General features: G+C 33.4%; 1 protein-coding gene across 1 annotated transcript in view; it reads right to left on the reverse strand.

Annotated features, from left to right (window-relative positions):
• Positions 1-2,556: 2,556 nt before the first annotated feature.
• The window catches only part of betaggt-I (geranylgeranyl transferase type-1 subunit beta), a 50,001-nt gene continuing 26,277 nt past the window's right edge, over positions 2,557-26,280 (reverse strand). The window contains exons 7-9 of the mRNA XM_081733678.1: positions 21,454-21,583; positions 15,952-16,108; positions 2,557-13,923 (exon numbers count right to left, since the gene is read on the reverse strand). Of these exons, the coding sequence (XP_081589804.1) occupies positions 15,981-16,108; positions 21,454-21,583 (258 nt within the window). The 3' untranslated portion in view covers positions 2,557-13,923; positions 15,952-15,980. The remainder of the gene's footprint in view (positions 13,924-15,951; positions 16,109-21,453; positions 21,584-26,280) is intronic.

The raw sequence follows: 26,280 nt of genomic DNA on the forward strand, positions 1-26,280 counted from the left end.
ATTAAAGTGAATTGTCACTTAGAAGCGTCGTGGGACTGCGGTGCAAGTGACGAAGGATCTCAAGCAGCAACTCCCACAACCTGTGTCGACAATCACAGTCGCTAGTTACATGATATAAATATACGGGATCGGATTGCACTGACGAAACCGCTGAGGGATATCATGCTTATCAACAAGGGAATGGTGGAGTAAACATGTAACATGGACTGTTGATGACTAGAAATGTGTGATATGATCGGATAAATCATCATTCACCGTATTTCAAACCACAGCCTGTGTTTGTGTAGTGAATGTAAAAAAAAGACCCGCAATATCTCCGCCCAAACGTGAAACATAATGCCAGTTTTGTGATGTGGCCTGCAATATCCTGGTCTTCAGTAGGTCCTGTACTGATGCTTAACGGTCATGTCACTGCCGGTCATGTCGCCGTTCTAGGGGACCATGTGGGTCTTTTGGTCCAGGTGTTTACGATCAATGAACAGTCGGAGTTGTTGCAGCATGGTTAGAAGAACATCGGGAGCAAGTTGAACATCTTACCAGGCCCACCCAATCCCCGGATCTAAGCATAATTGAACGTAGTCCATTTTGGAGACATGAATCCTGCGCAGATTTCCGCCGCCATCCTCTCTCACGGAACTGAGTAATAACTGCACGCGGAATGGTGTAATATTACACTTGCTACCAATCACGATCTCTATGACTCTAATCTACGTAGCATCAGAACTGTTGTGAGGGTGAAATGTGATCCAACGGCATATTAATCTGGTATGTTGCACTTTTTCACGTGTTTCCATTACATTCATTAGTATCCGTATATACGTGAATGTTTATACATACTGTGTGTTCAGAGTAAACTATCCCGCCTACATTTTTGACCTATCTACATCTGTAAGACATCCCATCGACCCAATCCAACACCGTAAAAAGAAAAGCATGTTAAGCAAAAGGTTAAAAAAAAAGGTAACTACATTCAACCGTTTGCCCATCTGTCCAAAAGCCTCTCCTTCCAACTCCTGTTCCCCTGCTACCATCAACCCTCACTCTTCGACTCTTTGAAGTCTGTGAAGATTGGTGGTCGGCTAACTATACTCAATGCTGAGTTCAAAACGCCAACAAAAAACATGAAAATACACAGTCCACGAAATGAACCTTCATTTTTCATGACAAAAATACAGTATCTTAATATAAATGCTAATTTTCTAACTTATATTGCAGGCAAATACTAGTCGGATGCAGTTCATTTCTCCATTTTCTAAATACTGTAAACCCAACGCCATTATTCGCGTAACAAAAAGAATGTTTCTGGCCCAATTCTATGATACAACTAGATATATCATTTATGAACCCTTTAACAGAGCTTGAAACGAACACGAAAAGAGGGTAGTATTAAAAAGTTCCATATTTTTACTAGTGATCTGGTTTCCGAAAAATGTGAAGTGGGGTATTGCATCTTGAATGATCTCAGATACAATAAAATGTAAAAGTTCCCAAGGTCTCTTTGTAGTGAATTCTACGATCAATATCCAGCAATATGGAGACTAGTCCGAAGTAGGTTTGTTTGTATTACTAAGAACCTAAAAGAGATCTAAAGTAAAACGTCGAGCTATCGGAGACATTTATTACTGACCTTCAACTATATGTACGATCGAAAGAGAACCATTCCATCTGGAAAGGTGTTTTTTTATATTATTATTATTATTTTTAATTGTTTTGCTTGTACTAATTTTTGGTTGCATATATGTATAATCTTACTTTGGTATAGTGTGTTCACTCAATAAGAGTGCAGTTTGGCATTTTTTTTTCAAGCTCCCATGCTGATTTTTACAACAGCATTCCTTCTTCCCTTTATGGCACGAGCCACCACACGTAGAAGGCTGCATTCTTTATATAGGAACTGCAATTCGGTTGGGGAAACGAACTATAATAAATTATGGTCATAGATGCACTGCACTCATATAACCAGTGGTACTATTCAGATGGTTCGCTGGAACAGATTGTTAAAATACGTATTTCGAGTTCGCAGAACAGTTTGTTATACCTAGACACAACAGTAAATTTTACCCAGAAACAGTAAAATTTAGTTTAACTGTCTTTGTTTTTAGAAATTCTTACAGCTACAGGGTTAAACATATGATCTCTCAGAACAAGGTATGAGCGTTTATTTCTTAATCTCGAATGCTGATATCAAGAATGAGAACTGGGTTCACATGAGTGTAGTGGTAAGGGTTGTTTATATTTGAAACGCATATATACCATTATCAACAATTGTCGATTCATTGCTGGATTAAGGTCTTTCCAATACTTTTTGATAACCATCTATCTTAGATAATTCGTTTCCAAGATATTCACAATGTTACCTAATTTCGTCACGCCATTTTGCATTATGATGCTGCGGATGTCTCTACTTGTTACTTGTGGTATCCAGTAAAAATTTGCTTTTGTCTTTCTTGTATGGTTTGTTTCCGAAGAGAGTTATATTTATCTATCTACCTACTCTCTCTCGGGTATACACAGAACCGGTTGTTACAAAATTAGAATAACACCACTGCATATATCTACAATGCGATTTCTTTTTATTTAAATGCTGATTATATATAAGTAAAAATAAAACTGTTTTCTAAATATAATCTAATATTAGTATCCCTAACATTGGTTCTTAAGCGTCCCTAAAATTAATTCTTACAATATCTGTATTGCAAAATATCAATTTGGAAAATGTAGATGTTTTAGATAACTTTCCAAGGCCTCAATTACTGCGTACATACAGGAATTACAGAAGGAGAATATATGTATTTCTTTGCCTGTTGATTAGCACTTACCTGCAGATAATGTATAATTAACACAATAAAATCACTGAACACTAGTTTGATAAGTAAATGAACTTTATTTTTTTTATTATTTTTTTAAATTTTAGAATTGTTTCTCGAAAGATATTGACAATTATAGATTTGGTAATCTGCCCGCAGTTATAACTCAACTTTGGCTATACAAAGTATGTATATAAAAACTTAGTGAATAAGAACAATCATGAACATAAAGCAAATTGCACACGAAAAATACCCAAAATACATAATTACATTAATTTTAAAAAATTGATGTGGAAAATATTCACTTTTACTTGAATATCATTGTGCACAGTAACATATAATGACTTCATTAATAATATGAAGATTATTCCAACAAAACCTTTTTATTTATTTTTTAAACTAACTTTACACGTACATTGCCAGTGTAGTGCACAAAATAACCTCTCCAAAATCACGTGATTTTGTGTGCTAAACAATTTAAACATAACATGGTCCCACTGAAAAACCTGGCCTTAAAATTAAAATTTCCATCAAAATCCTAAAACAAGCAGAATCTTTAATCTTGCTTCCTGTCTTAATCTGTTAATATATATATATAATTTTTTAATTACAAACTCTGTTAATACATTCTGAATAAATTTGTCAACAGAATACCACTAAAAGTGTGTTTCAAAAAAATCTAAACCATCTCACTTACTAAATGTTATCTAAAGACTTTTTTTTTTTTACAAATGTCTTAAGCCTCGAATTTGAACTGAAGTTTCTTATCAGAATAAAACAGTAAACTGTTTACTGAACTACGAAATGTACAAAGAATATGAGAGTTTTTGTTTCCCAATGTTGAAAATGTTAACTTATTTTCAGAATGAATATGTTTTTACAGAAGAACTGAAAGCTAAAGGGCTTATTTGATTGCAATGATGTGAACACACTCTGGGGAAGATGGCTGAAATTCAGCTTAAATGTAGAAGAGGCTATGTAGATTCTATATTCCAAATGCAAATTGTTCTAAAATGGATTGAACATAGTGAAAAAGCACGAAACATTAATATTAATGTCAATGGAAAACCAATGATAAACAGGTAATTCCTCCATCTAAAAAACCATACGAGGGAAATGGTTGAAATTCAGCTTAAATATAGAAGAAATTATGTAGATTCTACATTCCAAAAGCAAATTGTCCTAAAATGGATGAAACATAGTCAAAAAGCACAAAACACTAACATTACAGTCAATCGAAAATCAATGAAAAATATGAAGTCGTATTTCATATTTTTCATGTCATATACCAAAAACTATTAGTAAGGAGATGGCTAATCTAAAGCTTATTGCACAGACATATTGAAAAACGATGTACAGCGCATAACGTAAATACGGATAGAACATTGTCGAAAGTCACGTTGTTTGAGTAAAATCAATAACAATAATAAAGTATATGCATCTTCTGCGAATTATCCAGGGTGACTCACGCGGAGGTTACGTACTTGAAATATCTCATGTTTGGATTTGGAATCTCCAGTCTCGATTTAGCACGCAACGTGACTTTTGACGTAATTACATGACACAGTCTGGTTCTTATGGCAAACCGTTAGGCCTTTTAAGCTTCTCACAGGCATAGTAACTAAAAAGTTTTAACTGTCACTTATAACCTGAAATGTTTATTTGTATAAACTTCTTTTAATATTTTCATTATTATTTTTTTATTAATTTGAAGTAGAATCTACAATTGCACATAGACTCAAAAAATCCAATCCCTTAGCTTAAAATTTATTCTCGTCGACATCTGATTATGCCACATATCTCTTTTAATTTTTATAACGTTAAAAAACAACTAAAATCAATGCCTTCATAAGAACAACAATATAAGATCAGAAACACATATCTTATTGCAGAACTTCCTGAGATGTATTTTTGAAACGTACAGTATTAGATAACAGTGGATTCGACTTGTATTTAGGTCGAATTCTCGCCGAAACCGAAAAATTTTGCAAACATGTTCCATTTAACAAAATAAGAAGACACCTTTATCTTGCAATTTGCTAAGATATGTACTGTATATTTGTAGAGTTATAGCGCACGAAAAGCTCCACCTAAGATTTTGCTGGTTATTCTTCTGTTATAATACACATACATGTACCTTCTTTACACGTTTCTCTTACAACAATTTCAACATTTCTAACATTTTGATTGTAGATTGTGTTAATATCCATTGATCATTCTTTTAACTATAAAATATTATAAAACATTGACACTGTTCTCTCCAATATTATTCTGTTAAAAGATTTAATACTGTAGTTATATATAATCACATTGTGTCGCTCAGTGCATGTAACTCAGGAAGAAGATCGGACCCGAAACGTACCTTGCACTAAAGTTCCGCATTTGGGTGAAACAAAGGGACATATTTTAAAGAATTATATATAGGAAAACATTGTTTAAAATTAGTTTGATTTCAAGTACATTGTTGTGCTTCGGGGAGGAAAAGAGGTACGACCCCTAAAACATTTCCCACCTCACCACTCTACTGATTGAGTTGGTATAATAATTTAGCACAACAGAAGGAAGTTATTCACATGATCTATTGAGTGAACTAAACCCTCACACTAATTCTGATAAACGTGAAAAATATTATTCTGTAAATTTACATAGTTATTTTGGACTCATTCTGCAATAAGATATTTAAATATATCCTCTACAAGATTGTCAAATATAAATACTGTGCTCGTCCCATTTTACATATTATTTATTGTACTTTATATACCGGGCTGACATAAATAACAACCCTTTATTTGTATTTTTCGATGGCTTTCTCCTACATATGTTGTAGTTTTAAACTAAGTAATTTTGTATATATATTTATAATGTATTATTTCTTTCTTCATTTCAGAACATTCAGACAAATTTAAATATGGTCGTACGACTAATAGAACATCAAAGAGTGAAAGTACTTCAACTGTGTTACCAACATAATAAAAATGGTTCTGAAATCGTTCGATTATCGTCTGCAGGATTTAATATTCGGCACGTACAGAGCCGAAGTACCACGAGCTTAATTAGAAAATTTGAAGAAAGAAAAAAAATAAATAAATAAATAAAACGTTAATGGTCCGAGATCAGGTAGACCTGTTTCAGCAACAAGTGAAGAAAAGTCCTCTAATGCTGCGTAATCCTTAAAAATCTAGCAGACTTCTTTCTTCAGAGGGGTATCAAATTATAAAATTATTCGGAGAAAACAGCTTACGATAAGACCTTACATCCCACGTGTGTTCCGAAGTTTGAATGATGGAAACGACTAGATATGTGTGAGCTTCTTGGGTTCTATTTACAGTCGTTCTTAACGTCGATTTAAAGAGCTTGACTAATGCGTGATTAAAATTTCCATATTGCGAAACTCATTATTATTATTATTATTTTTCCTGTGTGTCGTCAAATGAAGCAGAAATAGCTTTCAACAAAAGATATCACCTTCACATTTACTAGCATGATAATTGAAACTAATAAAATTCACAACTGAAAACTTACCAGCACTGATACACCACTAGACCTTTTACAAATCTTGTTAGCGGTCCCGAGTTCGATTCCCGGTGGGGTCACTCGGTCGAAAAAAGTGTAACAGCTTTTTCAGGCCAGCCACTCTGAATGAGGTTTTCCTGGGTTTTCCTCATTCACACCAGGCAAATGCCGGGGTGGTACCTAACTTATAGGTCCCAGGCCGCTTCCTTCCTTTCCCAATCCTTTATTCCTTCCCTTTCTCCGGATTGTGTGCTCGCCGAGGGACGTCATCCCTCAAATCGTGAAGGGCTAAATGGCCTTAGATGCCGAAAGCCCAGAAATCCAAATCCTAAATCCTAACAAATCTTGTTATGTACTTAAGGAAGAAAGAAAAAAAAGTATGTCAGAATATTATAATTTCATCTTTCTTTTCAGATTGAAAAATGCTAAATACTGCAGCATCGGATCAAAACTCTAGCACTCCATTGGTATTAGTTTACTCTACTCTAAACATTTTCTTACAAAATTCTCAACAGGATCGGTGTTTCAGCGGAACCTACAGTATATGGAAAGCATACAACTACAAAATGCAATAAACAACCTTCTAGCGTAGTGTAAACGTTATTACATGTACACAATATACTAATACAAAACATACAGGAATTAGAAATAGTTCTAAAAACTTTTAAAGCGTACACAGCCCTAAAAAGACAGAAAAAAAATGGAGATTTCTAGAGCAAAAGAAACATCTACACACATTTTATTGCTGCAAGAACATGTATTTGTATATGTGTGCATATTTAAAAAATAAATAAATAAATAAATAAAAAGTTAATTATCTTGCAACTACATTGAAGATGATTTCAATGTCTTTCAAACATCTTTCCATTTGGTTTTCTTTACATCATGGCAGTTTTCAAGGAACTTAAATACCATACGTTATAACAAACATCTATTTACATCATAAATATATCATATTCACACAGTTACTTTTTACATAAATTTCTCTTTTCAATTTTTCTTTACATGTTCAGAAGGCATACACAATGACTGTATGATTCAATTTCTACTACCCATTCATTTCTTTGCATTTTCACACTTTGTCTAAACGTAATAACTCAGGTAAATTCACAACTAGAACTATTAGGCGGGACTTGTTCATTAGCATTATGACCATCAATTTTCAAAAATTCTCAAAATCGCGATTTTTGTCAGCAATAGTGCATCGACCTACTACTGTACCCACATGGAAAAATGCATCTAAAAGCCGTATGTTTTGTTACTTTCGACGTTTCTGTCAGAATTATAGAGCTCAGATGTAATCTGGCCCTCACCTTATTCATGTGCAGTATTTCCCGTTCTCTGCAACGCTTTCTCATAAAAATATTCAAATGTAAATCCATCATATGCAAAAACGAAATTAACTCTTGTTCGAAAGTTTCTGGACGACACACTTCTCTTATACAGGGTCCCCACAGATTTTTATAAACTATTTTTCCTGACAAAATTTTGTTTAATTTTTTCAGCTTTTCGTAACTCCATTAGTTTAGTTAGATACCTAATAAACTGGTAGGGCACTAATTTCCTATAAAATGGATCGGCCTACAGAATATGTGTGACGATATTACAGCACATTGCGGAAGTGGATAGAAGAGGAAGATGAAGAACACTGTAAGCAGATAAAAGTTTTAGAAGCTCATAGTGTGGATGCAAGTCAAGTGTGGCTTATTCTTTCATCAGTTCAAGAAATTCTTGAAACTTCTGGCATGCAGTGCAAAAAACTTGCAAGTTATATAAATGAACATCACATCGCTATCAAATTTTGGAAACCTGTTCAGTGACTGGATCCCACTAGCGTAAATCCAAGTTTCTCTCAGGCGGATATACCTTTGGAAGAATTGTGTGTGTATCGTGTAATTCTTCAAGACGAAATTACTTCCGTTTCTCCCTTTTCCTTTTGGAGGAAACTCCTGGATAAGATGCCAAATTTAAGTATCTTGGTCATGAAAGCATTAACCGTGCCTCCTTCTAATGCTTCATGTAAAAGGAGCTGCTGCTCTCTAAACTGGATTTTAAATCCACGCAGATCTTCGTTTACGGAAGAAAATCTTGAAGCTCACTTATGGCTTGCTTTTAATAAGAGAGCTAATAGAAACACTAACACTATCAGCATACCGATCATGAAGATTGAACACAAGAAAATTAAAATTTTTGTTTTCAAATATTTTTATTCTCTATTTATGTTGACATTTTTTAAGTGCAATTTGTTTGAATTCTGAAGTATGTTGTATTGATGTAATTTTTAGTGGGAAAAATGAATAGTTCCATATACATGTTTAATGCTTGTGTAATAAAAACGAGTAAAATAAAACAAATATGTAATAGAAATGGGTGAAAATGAAGTGTAATTGAAGGAACAGCATATTAAGGCATAATTTAGGAAAATGCATAATAAAGTATAAAGTTGATTGCCCTTGCTATTACTAACCACAACAACTGGATACGATTCGTTTGATATTTTAGTGTTTTGTGCGTTCATGCAATAGGCCTACACTACGTTAGCGCCTACCGATCTTAACCGGAAGGCTGTTTCGGCCAACAGCATAAAAAAAAAAGTTTCTATTTTAACCTAGAAATTAATTTTATGTATTCTAGTGGTAGTACCAAGAAGATATTTGTCATGACAGTATACATTATTAGCTAATGTCACCATTGCCGACCCTACCGTGTTGCTCTATCGTCCCAAATGCTGTATGATTTGCCAATAGTTACCGCGGCGTGCTCTCGGCCTGAGCGGAAACAAACGCAGTGAACTAAACTGAAGCTGTACTCACCAAAAACACACAGAGTACAGTGTTAATTCAGTATTTAATATGGATTCTATAATATCATTAATGTACAGAAATAGACTCACCATTCATTTGGATTACTAAAAATAGAAGCTACGTAAAAATCTAAAATGAAATCAGCTATATATCTTACTAGACATAAAAAATGGCCCTTGTCATGGAGCATTAAAATTTAATAACTAAGAGGAAATTTTAATTAGTGCACGAAGAAATTCATGTGGGAGAAAAGTGTACTTATTCTTTGATTAATGATGTAGGAGCCATATTAGTAAATATTCCAGATTTCAAGGAAGAACAACCACATCCTAATCTTGTCTTTTCCAACTCAGTAATCGTAGCCTCAGGGAACGAAAGCCCAACTGCTATATGTAATCGATTTGAAGTAAATCTTATCCAGGAATCTTTGGTTTTGGTAACGCTGTAGTGACTGACAGCTAACACATGCCGTGCTAATGAAGTGGTGAGAGAGATGGTGCTGCTGATAAGGAATAGTTATTTGTGAACACAGAATAGCATAATTTGTGCTGAATTCCACGGAAACTTTTACGTTATATTTCATCGTAAATACGTATTCATCTCTTCTTTATTTTGTATTATTTTACCAAAATCTTACAATAAATGTAATTCAGAAAAAAGTGTGTTGTTCTCACAGAAGCGTCTCTAGGAAATCTTATCAACCTCCAAGTTGTTTACCACTAAGCATAGTTTTATTCTTAAACACGATTTTTAAAGCTTTTAAAACGTTTCTGAAAATAACATATAAACACTTTACAGACATCCACGTTTTACTCGTATCATCATAATTAATAGATCTTTTACAGGTGTTGGCATTATACGTTTACGAATAAAATTTTTAAAAAAATATTTCCACAATACAAGAATGAATGATTCAATTAAGAAAATCTTTCACTTTTATGAAACCGAGCTTTTCTGTTTGGAAGATTCAGCCATCGCATATGCATGTTAGTGTACAGGAATATAATACTCATAAAGCCTAACACAGTTATGGAGTGGAAAAAGAACTGAAAAGAGAACGGTTAAAAATACCCAAAAGTTCTGCTCCAATAAATGAAATTTTCCAATAACTAAAATATACTTGCAGTTACTGATATACATACGTTGTGCCTGCTATGATCAATTCCATTGTATTTGATTCTTTGCCATGCCACTCAACAGCTCCATCAAAGTATTGCGTGTTCAGTGTTTCTCAACTCATGCGAATGATCTATTATCGTTTTGTAAAATTCACTGGTACACATCATGGCAAATGCAATGGATGGATGGAATTTTCTCGTACAACGGTACCAATGCTACTAAATACCCGAATGCTTTTTTGTCATTACAAGTCCATGTGACTGTCAATCACTTAGAAAATCGTGATTTTATTTTCATCGTCTTTTTCAGCTCACATGGAAACCATCTTCAAAAACAACTGAATAGCATCGTTTTTGCTGGTACCGAAAAACGCTTCAGAACGTAAACTAACCACATTTTCCGCGTCCTTGTGCCTTTGGAAGAAAAAGTATAACCAGGTATCTGTACTAACAGCTACCAACGGAGCTAATCGCCTGGGAAGGAACATCGTTAGTGGCAAATTGAGGACTGGATTAGGGTTATTTGGACTTACGTGTCCAAATAACATTGCTTTACACAAAGGGGCATATGAAAATTTGTCAAGCTAGTCTTAATGGCATACCGTGTTGGTTGATGTCATCGTAGGAAGGTGGACGGTCTGTGATTGTACAGAATATCTTGAGTTAACGTTCAAATAGATCATAAATGCATTTGGGGTGCTTTCTTACAGACGTCATAGCGTGTACACTGCCTCTGATTTCTACTCGTTTTTTCCAACAGGTCTATCCTGATAAAGGAAGTTTCTTTCAACAAAACAACACGTCTTTTCATCATTAGCATATTAGTTGCAGTAATATTGTAAGAATTTACAGCCCTGTAATGTCCCTCCAAAGCCACTACTTAAATCTAGTCGAGACCTTACAGATCATTTATTCAGGACGGGAAGTAGACTTTTGCGCAGTAAATTTCGAATGACATTTAAACTTGAAAAATAACTCAAGACAAGGTAATCAGGCATGTCGCAAGTAGTAGTGTATTAAAGGTAACACAAGTGTATGGTAAAACTATGGTAAAACTTGAAGCATTAGTATGGAAAAGACCCAAATATGAGATGGTGAAATGTAAAAGATTTTGAACTCAAGTAAGACATGGGTTAATTACAATGAAATCAAAGTGAAAAATAAATTCTCCAATAAGTGATGCCACAGTCCCTCTTAATGCAGTTGCAACATTGGCATGAGAAAACTATCATTAATAAAATGTGAAAAGCAGAACTGTTATCGTGATGACTGGAAAACTGATATAATAAGCAATTGGTTATTCATACAGGCAATGACTTTCATAAATTCTTCTTCTTTCTATCTTATTGGATAATTTAATTTCCATTAATTTAAAACAAGGCACCGACTTTCGTTGGAAATAACTGAGAAACAGTGAACGTATTCATTCTTACGATATAGCCGTTAGAGCCACATAACACGAAGCTTCACTGTCTTTTCGATCGTATAAATACTAACCTTCCGATACAGAGTTCTCAAAAAACAATCGAATGTTATTTATAATGTTCAAAAAACATACATATACAGAGGTTTGTTTTGTATAGTTAAAAAAAACCGTAAAATCAATTATTTAGACATAAGAATCAAATAATAAAGAATACACAAGCAAATGCAACAATGATGATACAGTAGAACTATTTCTTTATTAATTTCAGTCAACAAATAATATAAAAGAACAAGTCAATAAAGATGAGAATGAATTTACGCGTGTATGTCAATCAAATCAACACGAACTTATAATCATTGGAAGTTGAACGCGCATGTTTTCTCGGCAGATAGCAGTCGCCAAGGAAACAGTATGAAAAAGAAACCGCTGCACGCTACGGTAACTTAAGACGGTTATATTCCATGAGTACACGCGGAAAGAATACTGTTCAGTTGAGCAGTTTTCTAAGGATCAAAGATTTTGCCACAAAAGAAATGGATTAATATGCTTGTCGTGCATCGTTCATAAGGAGAGATCAGATCGTCCTGTCGACGTTGGAGTTGAAACCGCAATCTAGCATGTGGAGTAAATGATTCATGCAACTTATCCTAAACACTAATCCGAGTACTATCGTATTAGTATTACGAATCAGCCAGGACAGCATTATCGACAAGTACAGATTTGGATCAGTTAAAGAGGAATGCTGCATACATTTGGCAATAGTACGTGATCGATATAGGAGTAGAGAGTTTCGTCTCTATCTGAACAAATCTGTCACGAAAACATGCTCTTCCACAGTCAACCTATTTTCTCTGTTAGGAGAGTTAAAAGATGGCGATCGTATTCCTACATTAGAAAGGTGATCCGGTAAACGCCAAGAAACAACTGACTAGCTGAGAGGCATATTACGTATTTCCCATGACAGTGCTTCTACATTTCTCATAAATACTTCCACATGACGCGTATTTGTGCAATATGAATCCAGAGTTTTGCCTATATCTCAGCAGAAGCTTGTATGAATGCCCTCAAATGAAAATGTACTTAAATCTTTCACACAGCCCTGATCCCGCTCAATGATTTATTTCTTCTTTCTTTTAAATTCCTCGCCTGAAAATTGGAAATAAGGGGTAAACGTATTGATTTGTTTAGTTGAAGGCAGAGATGGTTCTGAAGACAACGTCAAGACTTCAGTACTCATTCCAGAACTAAGGGTCTGTTGGGCCGAAGTATTTATTTCGATGGGATCTACTTCGAAAGGGGTAAGGTCCATCTGAACCCTACCTCGTATCTTTAATGAATAATAAATTCTCATTCTTTATTGACTATTTCATGTGAAAAATAATCAACAAGAAAAATAAAACGCATTTATTCTGTCTTTTATTTTCATAAATATAAATATTCGAAAAAAAAAAAATAATAATAATAATTGACAAGATTCATACAGGTAACTAAGTTGTCTTCATTTGTAAAATATTTTCCAGTACACATTATTCTCACAAACATTTATCTGACTCGATATTTAGATTTCATTTTGATACATCCATTTCCTCAAGTACTCAATACAATCAATCGATTATTAAATATACGAATGATGTCATGATGTCAACATAGATATTTTGTGCCTTTTGAGTCTAAGATACCTTACAACCAATTTGCTATCAACTGGAGTGCAGTTATTCCCAGTCTATTCACCAATTGATGATCCTTAGAGCATAATACACTTAGAAATATGTATTTAAAATTACTCGTATAAACCAATTTATTTTATTGATGTTTTATTCAGTACCACAAGCATAAGTCCTATTTTATTTCTTTTTATTCTCGTTTTATAAAAAAAAAAGTCATATCTACACCAATTGCAATCAATGCTTGAAAATTGGAAAAACCATTCCAATATAGCTCTGCTACGAAGTATTATGCAAATCGTATAAGTAAAATGGTCTATTCTTGTTCTCCACACAATTTATTTCATGAAAGAAATACTACTCCCAAAAACTTCTCATGAAAATATTACGTATTTACTTCCTACCTAATAAATTGTAACCTGATAATTTCTGCAGCAAACGAAAGACTGTATCTGAAGAGGAGAAATCTAACCCTGTATCTTTGTACAGAGTTATACATTTCACCTGGATAAGTGAAAATACTTATCTACTGAGCGGAAACTTCTTCTGTGGAACGTATTCTATTCAATCAGCCTCATTTGTGGCGTTCAACTGGAAATTATAAAAAAAGAAATTTCGGTAACATTATATTTAGCAGCACGCTGAAATTTCTTAGCTTAATATATTGTCGGAAGTTGGACTTAATACAGTAATATTACACCTACCTTGAAGACTTGATCAGATGACTAACACTACTTCACGTATTTATAAGATCATATGCGAATGTGACAAATCATATACAGGAATAATTAAATCTAATAAAAGATAGCACAATCAATGAATACACTATTCGGAAAATGGAAGAGCAACTTCTGCCTTATGCATACAAATAACAAGTTTTTCACAAATTATAGACGCCAAAAGAGACAAATTGTTGAAGAAATTTTTGTTTTTGTTGAAGTAAATAAATAAATAATTGAATAAAAAAATAAAACCTAATACTAATGTGAACAATTTGCACCAGAATTTCATGCATTAGCAGAGGTCTGAGGAACGATACGAACAGTACAAGTACAAGAAATAATACAAAACACTTCGATGATAGAACTCAGAAACGAGTTTCCAACAGTTTTAGCAACTCCCTCTAACCTTACATTGTCTTGGGAATTGGACTTCTTCACTTTGCTCTCGCAAACATTTACATGCGCTAAATATTATCATTAAAAGGAACATTTCCATGTTCTTTTCTTGTTTTATATTTCCTAAAAGTCGTTCAGGATAGTAGGATGATAATTTATATACGAGGAACACTTAAACTTGATCTCCATTTTTGTTTCTAGTAATTTTGATTTAAAACATACGTCTATTATTAGTGTATGTTTGAAAACACTGGAATTGCATACTAACAGAATATCCTTTTTTTTTCTTTCTTTCTTTCTTTCTTCACATCTCATTCTCAAGTCGCAGAATGAAAATGGCGAGTAAGTTCGTTAAAGTTCTTGTGCCAGAGCGGTATGACTAATATGGATATCACCAGAGGCTTACAGCTTAGTTTGGCTGAGTCTTGTCTATTATGTTCATCTACGTTTAAGTGGTGTAAGGGGTTTAAGGAAGGTAGACAATGCATGGGCGGCAGCCGCTTGACCTGTCTTACTCAGTTTAATGGCGGCAAATTGTAAGTATTTTAAGTATCGGCAAATCGTAGATATTTAAAGTACTATTAGATACTTGAGGGAAAAATAACTTTAAATAAAATCGTTAGATAACAGAAAATGAAAATCTTGAAATAAAATATTTTAAATGAAGTTTTAGTACATTATGGAAAGTGTCTTTGTACTTAAGTTCCAAATATTTGATAGAACACAAAAATTATCACATATCAAGCAACAGGAAACATCATTTTAATCCTAAGATTATTATATAATTAACGAGATCGCTTATTTCGCCAATGGAATTCCCTAACTCCTTTTGTTCTTTCTTGTCACCAACACGCCTTCATATTTAAATTTATTAATTACCTCTACATTATTATTATTATTATTATTATTAATTGCGAAAGTTCCGTGGTTACCCAGATTAGTCGCGATTTGGCACTGATGTATCTCGTCTTATCTACCTTCCATAATCACTTCACCTAGTGGTAATTTATTAACGCTTTTTTCTCCTCAAGGTGTTCAGAACACTTTAACCCGAGAAAGCCAGTACCTCCGAGCACCACCATCTACTCCTTATATTCTATCATTTAATGTGCGTTTAGTTTAGTGATTGTTCTGTCTTAACATTTTAATCAACCTATTATATTTTTGCTAAATAATATAATTTTACAAATGCTAACTTAAAAGCATGTTGTACTCTTTGAAACTCGTGACTGACGCCTTCTTACAAACCAACAGGAGACGAATCTGCAACTCATTGTTTTACACGCCATCTGAATACGCTAGTGTTTTGTTTTCGTTGTAAGTGGAACCCCGATGATGTCACTTGCACCTTTATTTTGTTTCAAAGTTACAGAATACATATTTGATAATTCAATGTAAAGAGTGTCTCTCTCTGCTCCAATTACAGAGAAAATTAGTTTGGGCTCTCCCGATTATTATTACTATTATTAGTAGTAGTATTACGTTAGAAATTTTAACTTACCTGAGAAAACAAAAAGCTATGTGCTAGTGTCACTTATCCGTTTTATCCCATAATTTATGAATATTGTGAAGATGTTCAAGAGCTCTGTAACTAATGTTTAAACCTGGATGAACAGTTTGGAGTCCTTCTTCTTCCATCAGACTTAAACCGCACAAACCTGAGTTCCGAAATAAATAAAACCATATATATATTAATATTATTACTAATGCTTGTCTGGTAATGTTACTATTAAGTAGCCGGAGACGAATATAATCTAACTTTCAACTGGGCACTCATAAGTATATTAGCTTTTTACTGATTCTATTCCGTACAGCAGCGTTTCCCAACCTTTTTCAACTTGCGACACAGTACGGGTGTAACTTGAATTCTCGCGGCACACTCATAGATAATATTATTATTATTATTATTATTATTATTATTATTATTATTAGTAGTAGTAGTAGTAGTAGTAGTAAATAGAAAATACCGTCGTAATTTTTTTCTGTGATTACTGACCACCTTCTCACAGAGAAAAAAGCTCGATCACTGGTTTTCCCCCATCGTAAATCATTATATTTATTTTTCATTTTAATTCAAAAATAGAAAACAATTCCAATGAAATATAGGACTCAGGGTTTTAAAAATACACTTTCTTTTTGAAGATTGTATCCAACCTTTCACTAAGGAAGACACTAAATAACAAACAAACAAATCTCTTGTACTTTTAAAACAGATGGAGGTAATTTGTATGAGTGTTTGCTTTGTAGAAAGGGTAGAATGAGATTTTTAAACTTCAAGTTACGAAATATTCTTAACAATAAAGAAGCAATAATGATCATAACAATGATAATAAATACTTTTTTGAACATTAAAGATGTACAGACAAGTAACACAGTGTCAAACTTATAATTTATTAACATGATTAATATACGTCACAATTTTTAAATATTAATAAAATTCTGTTTTCGAAATACAATCTGTGTAGTAGTAATGTATGTATATACAATAATATATTACAATTACAGTATTTTTTTCCATTGTAGAGCTTCATAGTAATGTGAAATACAAATACATATTTTTCCTGTCTTGTAATTTGGTTGCTATATAATTAATAATTTTGTTTTAATTTCCTTGCGGCACACCAGCGGCCCATGGGAAACACTGCCGTACAGGAATCACTACATGAATTGAACTTAGATTCATTTATTAATTACTTCTCTCAATTATTACACTGTATGAACATCCATTCATCAAATACAATAGAATAACAATGCTTATGTCGTGTACTCCACAAAACAATGGTTATTTGAGACTTAATTAGAATCACACACTATCCATTTCTTAGTAACGAAAAAATCTGGTAACTGAATCAATAACAGCTTCTTCATAACTTGAAAGCTAGTGCCTATTTATAAAATTTGTGCATATTCACTCATTCCTTTTCAACTCAATCTCACTCCGAACACACATATAATAGAATTATAAGTAACTTATCAGAAAACAGAGAAAACACCTTCATAGGACCTAATCACCTTCCGACGTTTTTTTACATTACTAAAGGATTTTAGGATTTAGATTTCTGGGCTTTCGCATCTAAGGCCATTTAGCCCTTCACGATTTGAGGGATGACGTCCCTCGGCGAGCACACAATCCGGGAAAGGGAAGGAAGGAAGCGGCCTGGGACCTATAAGTTGGGTACTACCCCAGCATTTGCCTGGTGTGAATGAGGAAAACCCAGGAAAACCTCATTCAGGGCGTCTGGCCTGAAAAAGCGTGTTACACTTTTTCGATCGAGTGACCCCACCGGGAATCGAACCCGGGACCGCTTGCACCGAAGGCAAGAGCGTTAGCAACTACGCTTCACGGGGCTCTTTACATTACTAAAGTTACAGCCTATATTTACTAATTACTAACCAGAAAATAGTGAAAAAATTACTACGCAACTCTTTAAAGATGCATTACAAGTGTATTATGCTATAAACTTTAAAGGAAAGATTCATTAACGGATGAGAAACACGACAAAAAATAACGACTGAACTCGTAGCATCCTGTACTTCCTGAAACACGAGTGTTTCCATTGTATAAAACATATTCAAAATATGTAACCACAATTTTGCAACAGAATTAGTAACAATTGAATATAATTATTTTTATTTTTACATATAATCTTGTGTCTATGATCTACTTCCGCTAACATGCAACAGTAAGTCGATGGTTTTGTGGGAAAAAAAAAAAGGAATAAAAGTCTTCACGTTGCAAACCCAACAGGACTGTGTCGCCTGATGAACTTCATCAAACGTTGAAGTGTTTCCCCAAAAGGAGGGTCATTAAGAGAGATTAAAAAAAAAAGTCAATAATCACTTGGATCTAAGTCCTGAGAGTAGTGTTGTAAAATTTCCGGAAATTTTGAACCTGTGGGTAAAAAAACAGTTTTTCCGGTTTCTTTACAGAAAAATTGGAAAAACTGACAAAAGAACAAACGTTCTTTGAATCAGGTTAATTTTACTAGAAATGGAACTTTTTTTTTCAAACACGTGAAAAAATATACCTTGGGAAATTTCAATATTGCGATTATTTAAAAAAAAAAAGAAAAAAATGCAATTATTATTGAAAATGAATAATCTGATTTATTTCCTTTATATGCTTTTAGTCGTTTATTCGTGGATGTGCATTAATTACAGAACTTTTACAGTTACATACACGTTTATCATCATGAAGCTTTTCTGTTGCAACAAACAGGCCTCTTGAATGAAACTGAATTATTAATATGCTCTTTGATCTGGTGAAGTTTTGTTAATTTTAACCAAATTACTTCTTAAAAGAAAGAGCAGTAGGTACCGATAAATTTCACTGATACTTGTACACCAGAACATATAATTACTATTATTTAATATTCTATCTGTAAATATTAAATCATAATTACTATTATTTAATATTTTATATGCAAGTCTGTAATAATAACAAACGGAAGTTTCACATATTCAACCTTTTAATACATTTCTCGCTGCTCAAATTTACTCACTTGTGTGGTGTATGTGTGTGTATGTGTAAATAAGATCATATCTGGTTTTGAGTTGTTTGAAAAATATACAAATAATAAAAGAGAAATTTTACCAGAAATCAGAAAACTAAAAAGTAAAATTAAGATCTGCTTTAAGTACTATTTTTCCTGTTAGCGAAATATATTGTATATACGCTGCAGACAGGTTACAGCAAGTAAGATTAGCATCAGGCGAAGAAATAGTTTTTAAATTATATTTTCCGGTTTTTACCAATATTTCCGAACAAAATATTTCTTTCTAATGGGTTCAAAATTACGGAAATTTTACACAGCACAAGAAGATATCTCTATAATATATATATATATATATATATATATATATATATATATATATATGATTTTAACATATTAACTAAAATAATTCTGACCACGTTATTTTATAGAGATCATCATCAAGAGGGAACTTCATAAGATAATTTAAATGCGTCTATATTAAATGATCCAACTAGGATAATTTTTTAGTTTCTTTAGTAGCCATAACTCCATTCTATCACGGTGCTAACTTTAAAGAGTCTGGATGAGTTGTGCACATATGTTTGTTGCTACAAAATCTCCCTATTCTAATACAAGAAATATAAGTACTCAATGATCTTAACTGTAAATTAATAAATATAAAATAGTTTTCATTTTAAAAGCATAATATAGTAAAATATTCGAAAATTTAAATTTCTCCCAAAATTTCCGTTTTTCTTCCCAAGCTCGGGGAAAAAAACGTAAAAAACTTTTTCTAAACTTTTTTTTTTTTAAATTTATTTAGGTCTTCACAACCCACTCAAGAGTAAGAACTCTCCAGAATGTAATCTAACTTTAAGTGTTACATTGACTCTGTAAATTCCATTTAAAAAATCAATGATGTTCTGAGTAGTGGGAGCAGCCGTTTGTGAACAGACATTACAAGCTCCTTTGTCGTCTTACAGGATAATGTGTTTCGAAGCAAGGCCAGAGGCTTTCATCTTATTAGTGGATTAAACGATCCAACAGGAAGCAATGGAAGAATTATATCAACAATAGTGACACTATATCAGATAATATTATTAATATGGTTCCATTTCATCATAAAAAACAGTATACACGATTTATTCTGCACACGGCTGCCATGTCGTATTCTCCGGCATACCAGATGATGGACAGCAATATTCCATTCCATTATTAGCTATTTGCTTTCACATAAAACTGCTGCATACAAGTATTTACATCCTTTCTTTAGAGTATTTCGGTGCGTGGTGCACCTATCACTCTCGAAACGTTTAGAGTGAAAAGGATTAGGATCTGATTTCTAATAAAGAATAAACTCTATACACTATTATACATACCTTCTGAAATGTGATTTATTTGTGTATTCATTTCGCTCGTCTTACTCTTCTCGCCTTATATTTTGAAAAATTAAAATATCTAACACTAGTGCTCATTTCTCCATTATAACCAGTTTTTCACATTATATTATATTTAAATAATCAATTAATTACTACGCAAGGAAAACTGATTTTTATTATAAAAATAATATCATGTAACAGTTTCGGGAACTAAACACTCTGGCTTCATCAGATACTATCTAGGTTGTCAAGCGATAAATTGATCATTTAATTATTGTGTTCGTTTGTATATTATACGGATGCATTTTAAAGTGTACGAACTCGAATGCTGTGGAAATTTCGGACCAGTAACAGTATGTATAAAATTTTATTGTTAACTGTTGTGTATACTACAAGATACACCACACAGGTAACAATATTTGTTCCTTTTTACATGTAAATAACGTGTACAATGTTAACCATTATATAGCGAATCTAAACCTCATCCTTAGACCGACCAATGAGGCCGCTTTCCTCTACTTAAACGCGTTTCAAATGCTGGCAAGTTTTTACATGTCAGTTTTCTAATTATTTCGTCAAACAGCACGGACACTTTTCTGAAGCCCAGCCTATGATAAATGACTTTGTGGATTTATCCAACACAAATCCCTATTTCTCTTGCTATTCCGCGTACAATGATAAGACAAATTCCTTAAATAACTGTTTCAACACTGTTGACAACAGCGTTCTCAGTCTACATCTCATCATTCAAGTCAAGATTTTTCAGATCTGTTACACTGTTGTTGAATATGTTCATCCATTCATACGCTTGGCATTTGGTCAAGTACTTTTCACTGCAAATCCTACATATTTTACAGTGAATTTCAATTGGTTTAAACATTCTCATCATATACACAAACAAACTACAGATCGAATCTTTAGTAAGTTTTGCGTATTCCATATTGCTTAAGAGGCTTTCGCCATTCATACTACTTAAAACTCAAGTATAGAAAAATAATGTGAAGTTTCCTCTGTAGCAGAATTTTGAGTATACATTTGTGCGAAATGAGTATACTGATAATGATAAGGACGAGGCTTCGACATAAACGCAAAACAGAATTTTAACAAGTGAAGTCTTATAGCTGAAATAATTTTATTTTCTATACTCACCTAAATACGTATGTAAAGGATCTGGAGTTGTGTCTACCCATTTAGAAAATCCACCAACTATGGGGTCCTGAGTTGACAGAATATATTCTCTATTTTGTTCATAGTCGATCATTTCGTACACACCCAGCAGCTGAAAATTAATATCCATTTCTCATAAAAACATATACAATTATTTTTGTACATTGCAAAATTCTTATATTCAACTGCAAAATTTTAAATAACAGATCTTATCGAAAAATACGAGTAACACTGTAGTAAAGAAAGAAAAAAGAAAAAAAAAGCACTCCAGAAGTACAAAAATGCATACTCTTAAGTGTTAGTAGAACACGCAAATACGATGAAATTATGCTTTTGTCAAGGAACCTTAATATTTTATTCTTATTAATTAAAATTATTATGCATTTTAGTTTCAGTTGTAGAAATATAAAAGGTTATTTGTTTTGTTTTGGTATGTGTAATGACAGAAAACGTAGTCTACGAATGTTGTAAAATTGTCTGAAATGTTATGTAAATGTAGCATTTTTGTGATTTTACGTTAACACCAACACATTGCAACGGACAGCGTTATATAAGTTATGTAAAATGCAAAGTGCTAACATAACGTTCCACTTTAAGAGAAATTAATTAAATAAGACTTCTTCAGAAAAATTTATACGCATGGGAGCCACGTGCTGTAATGCAAGCATCTTTGTTATATAAATACTTCAGTCTATTTTGTCACAAAAGTAGAAAAAAGTTAGTAAACAAACACAAAAAAAAAGAAAAAAAGAAAGAAAGAAAGAAAAGAAAAAAAAGTTAAAGTTAGAGTCGTCGACAGAGTAACTGTACAGCAACAACGTTTAACATCGCAATCAGTTCTTGAAAATTAAATATACATAAAAATATTTAAATAAATTGGTAGTAAGAGCAATATTAAAAAAAGCTGCATTTTGCTCAGTGAAACTTCTGGATTTTAATGGTCATCTTCATCGGTGTTGCAAGTATAATCCTATTCACCTTTCCTCTTTACACTAAAAATTTGTCATGTATTTTGAGTTACATATCTAACATTTCGCTACACAAACATACACTTTACACATCAAATATAGTACAAAATACATATTAACCATTACTTTAAAAATGCCTCTTATTCACACTTACGGTTTTGTTTTGCTAACTCAAAACAGTGGTGGAAAATCCTTAAAAGTACCTCAAAAGCACATCATAGGTGCGTTCATAAAACATTAGCAAAATAAATAATTTAAAATATACCTTAAGCTAATGCAAACAATCTGGATTTGCTCCAATTGCTCTATTAAAAATAATGCTACGTTCCAAACGCAATTCTAAAGGGGTACCAACCTAGATTAACACTTTCCTGCTATAACAAAATTAATCTGTTATAACTAAATTAGAAGTGAGAGATTTGAGGTAACAATCTGATTTATGTTCTCTACGGAAAACTTCATTCAACAAAAATAATATTTTGTATTACAGGTATAAATACATATACTAAATACGTTTCGAAATAAAACGGTCATCTTAACTTTAATGTTCCATCATTCCAGTTTATGAGCTAACGAGGCTAGATGAAAATGAAATGAAATGAAATCTTTCAGCTTAAAGTCACATGACTATGCCCTTTAGGTAAAGGAAGACGAATTATTAAGGCAAGTGAATGATAATGGAAGAACTGGTGGAATGAGAATATGGGAGGAAAAGGGAGAAAACCTACGGACACAATGTTGTCCACCACAAACTTATTTGGCCGATGATCAAACCAGGGATCCTATGAATCAGATGTATGCGCTCTACCACTTAGCCATCGTTCTTCAAAAGTCATCGAGTTCTAGTTAGTCATCGAGTCTAGATGATAACCGTAACATATAAATGATGACGTACTTGCTGAAGTAAGTTAAAATGAGAGGAAACACGGTACCCTGAACAAATTCAAGGAAATGATGCTATACACCATAAGTTGACACATAGCAGTGTCATTTGAGGAGGGCAGGGGGGAGGGAATTGTCCCCACTCCCTGAGTTTGAGAAATACATATTTTGAATAAATTGTGCACTAATATACTAGTAGAAAAAACAAAAACGTGAAATTCTTACATAAGTAGAGAATTTTACTCCTAGAAAAAATCTAAAATGACGCCGCTGCTTACATAGTAAAGACTAGATCCTGCGAACCTGAAGTGAGTGTTGTATTACTGAGTCAACAGTTCTCTATATCTGTTTTAAATTGATATGTCTAGAACAGTGCAGCAGTCTATCATTCGCATATAGTTTGCTCCTTGTTTCGAATATGTTATTCCACAGCTGACTCTTCTTAGTAAAGAATACGTACATTAACTCTTTGAGTTGAGTTGAATTTGAGTTTAACGTCCCTTTCAGCAGCAAGGCTATATGGGACGTGGACCTACTGATTAACGTGGAATCCGAACCACATGAGCTCCCGCTGGGAATCGAACCTGGGTCTCCCACGCCAAAGGCGTGTATGCTAACCGCTTAGCCACGGAGGAGCTCATTAATTCTTTGACTGACCATCAATGTCATACAATATTTCGAATACAATCAGTTAAAAAAAAAAAAAAAGTTATGAGAGTAATTTTTAAGAGAACGTCGGAAGAATTTTCTCCCCTATTATACAAATCAACATATCTACAAATCAAAAATAAAAATTTTCAAAATTTTTTTAATTAATAAATTGTAAGCGATGTAATTTTCACTAACGTCAGGAAAGAGCTGTACCAATCTATTGCAATTATTTTTTATTATATTTCCATACAAGAAATAAAAGTGTTCTATATACTACGAGTGATTTTCTTCACGAAGATGTCTCCTTATTTTTAGTTATATTATTTCACCTTCATGTTTCGTTATTACTTCTGTATTCTACACATAGCTGTTGATAAACTGCTTACATTTATGATTGCTGTATATACGGTAGAATACCCCAGACCGGTAATTTCTCTTTTCTCTGTTCTGTAGTAAGAGGAAGGCATAATATGTAAAATGGATGTTTCTAGCACCTAAGACTTATCTATGCTTGTCAGAAGCGCCCGAAGAAAATTTTCTAGGGGAAGGGGGAGCATCTCAATGGTTGCTACATTGCGTTTAGTACTTCTGGTATTTAATATACCATGGTTTGCTATATTACATATACATTTTCGTGAGCAGGGGGGCCACCCCGTTCGGGCGCCCATGATTCCTTTTTTTTTTTCTTATTACTTAATTATGACAAAAGAAATACTGACCAAAACTTAAAAACACACATTATATTTTAAAACTATGATGTGTTACAGTTTTGGATATCAGTCATACCCTTCATCAGACACTATATAAACCCTATATAGTGTGTATATAGTGTTTGATGAAGGATATGACAGATATCCGAAACTGAAACACACCATAGTTTTAAAATGCAGTGTGTTTTTAAGCTTTGGTCAGTATATCTTTTGCTACAATATCTAATCCAAAGCCATGAATAGTGTTATTACTTAATTGTGGTTTGCTTGTTCTAATTTTAAAATTATTTTCCAGCCACGAGGACAGATAAATTTACAGTAGGATCTAAATTACATGTACTCCACCAGGAATCGAACTCTGGCCTTACACACCAAATGAGAGATGGCATTAACTATTTAACCACGAAAGAGTTACATGTTCTCTTCAACACAAGAAAGAAGGAGGCCTTAGCTTTAATTTAAGAAATACTCGTAATTTCTAATGTAATTTAGAAAACATATTTTAATCAAAATGGATAATCCTTACACTATTTACAAGAAGTTATAAAGTTCTGTATGAAAATAAAACTGTCAAACATCCAATTGTGAACCAATCACGTACAAACACTGTTGAAGTATTTCTCTAAAATCGAGAACCGCATGACAGCACTCGTCTGAGATACTCACAATTACATCACTTATCTTGTCCTTAAATTCGTCTAGATTAACTGGTTATTCTGCAAGGTGTGGGTCCTCTTCTGCCAATCCTCTTTTCAGAAATTATTCGTTAAGGAACTGCCGAATCTTAAGGGGCAAAATGCGGCGGTTCTCATCTTGTTGCACACGGACCTCATTGATGATGCCTAACCTCTCGAGTTCTGGCACAAGGAATGTTGCCCATGTTCATATAACTGTTACCATTTACTGCGTCTTTCAACAATAATAACAACAAAAAGTCTGTTGAAATCATGCATCACACATTGACATTGGGATTACTCTGAGTGTGCACCTCCAATTCTTGTAAATTTTCACTCCTCCTTCCTCTCCCGCCAATTCGGCAGTTGTGCCTGTGCACTTTTAACGAAACCATGAACGTGCCTCATCTAAGAACCCGAGACATAGGTCACTATCACATTGTAAACGGGTAAGCATTGATTTAATAAATTCCATTCTTATATCTGAGTTTTCGTCTATCAGATTGTGCACAAATTTTAACTTGTAGGCCTTCACCTACTTTACGTACGAATTTGTGTAACGTTGACCTTGGCATTCCAGTTCCAAGGATCTCGGTGAAAGTGATTTCATTGGACTCGTTTCATGTTCTCCTGAACTTCTGAATCACATCATCACTTGTTCCCAGCCTTTTATTATGTGGCAAATTTAACATACTTCCCTTAACCTTGAACTTTTCATATAATGTCTTATTACTTGTCTCGGATGATGAACGTGTCGCATACTTGTTTTTCTTCATACCGAAACGCACGATTTTAACTCCACAAACCACGGCATACATTGAGCCTTATCCTGTAAGGTCGCCATCTTGAGTCATATGATTAGAAGTGCAAGCGTCATTGAGTAGTGTGGCAAGTATTAAACTTTACACTTTTCTCATCTTCACC

Source organism: Thermobia domestica, chromosome 12 (genome assembly GCF_964235325.1).
Source record: "Thermobia domestica chromosome 12, izTheDome1.hap1.1, whole genome shotgun sequence".
NCBI classification, from domain to species: domain Eukaryota; kingdom Metazoa; phylum Arthropoda; class Insecta; order Zygentoma; family Lepismatidae; genus Thermobia; species Thermobia domestica.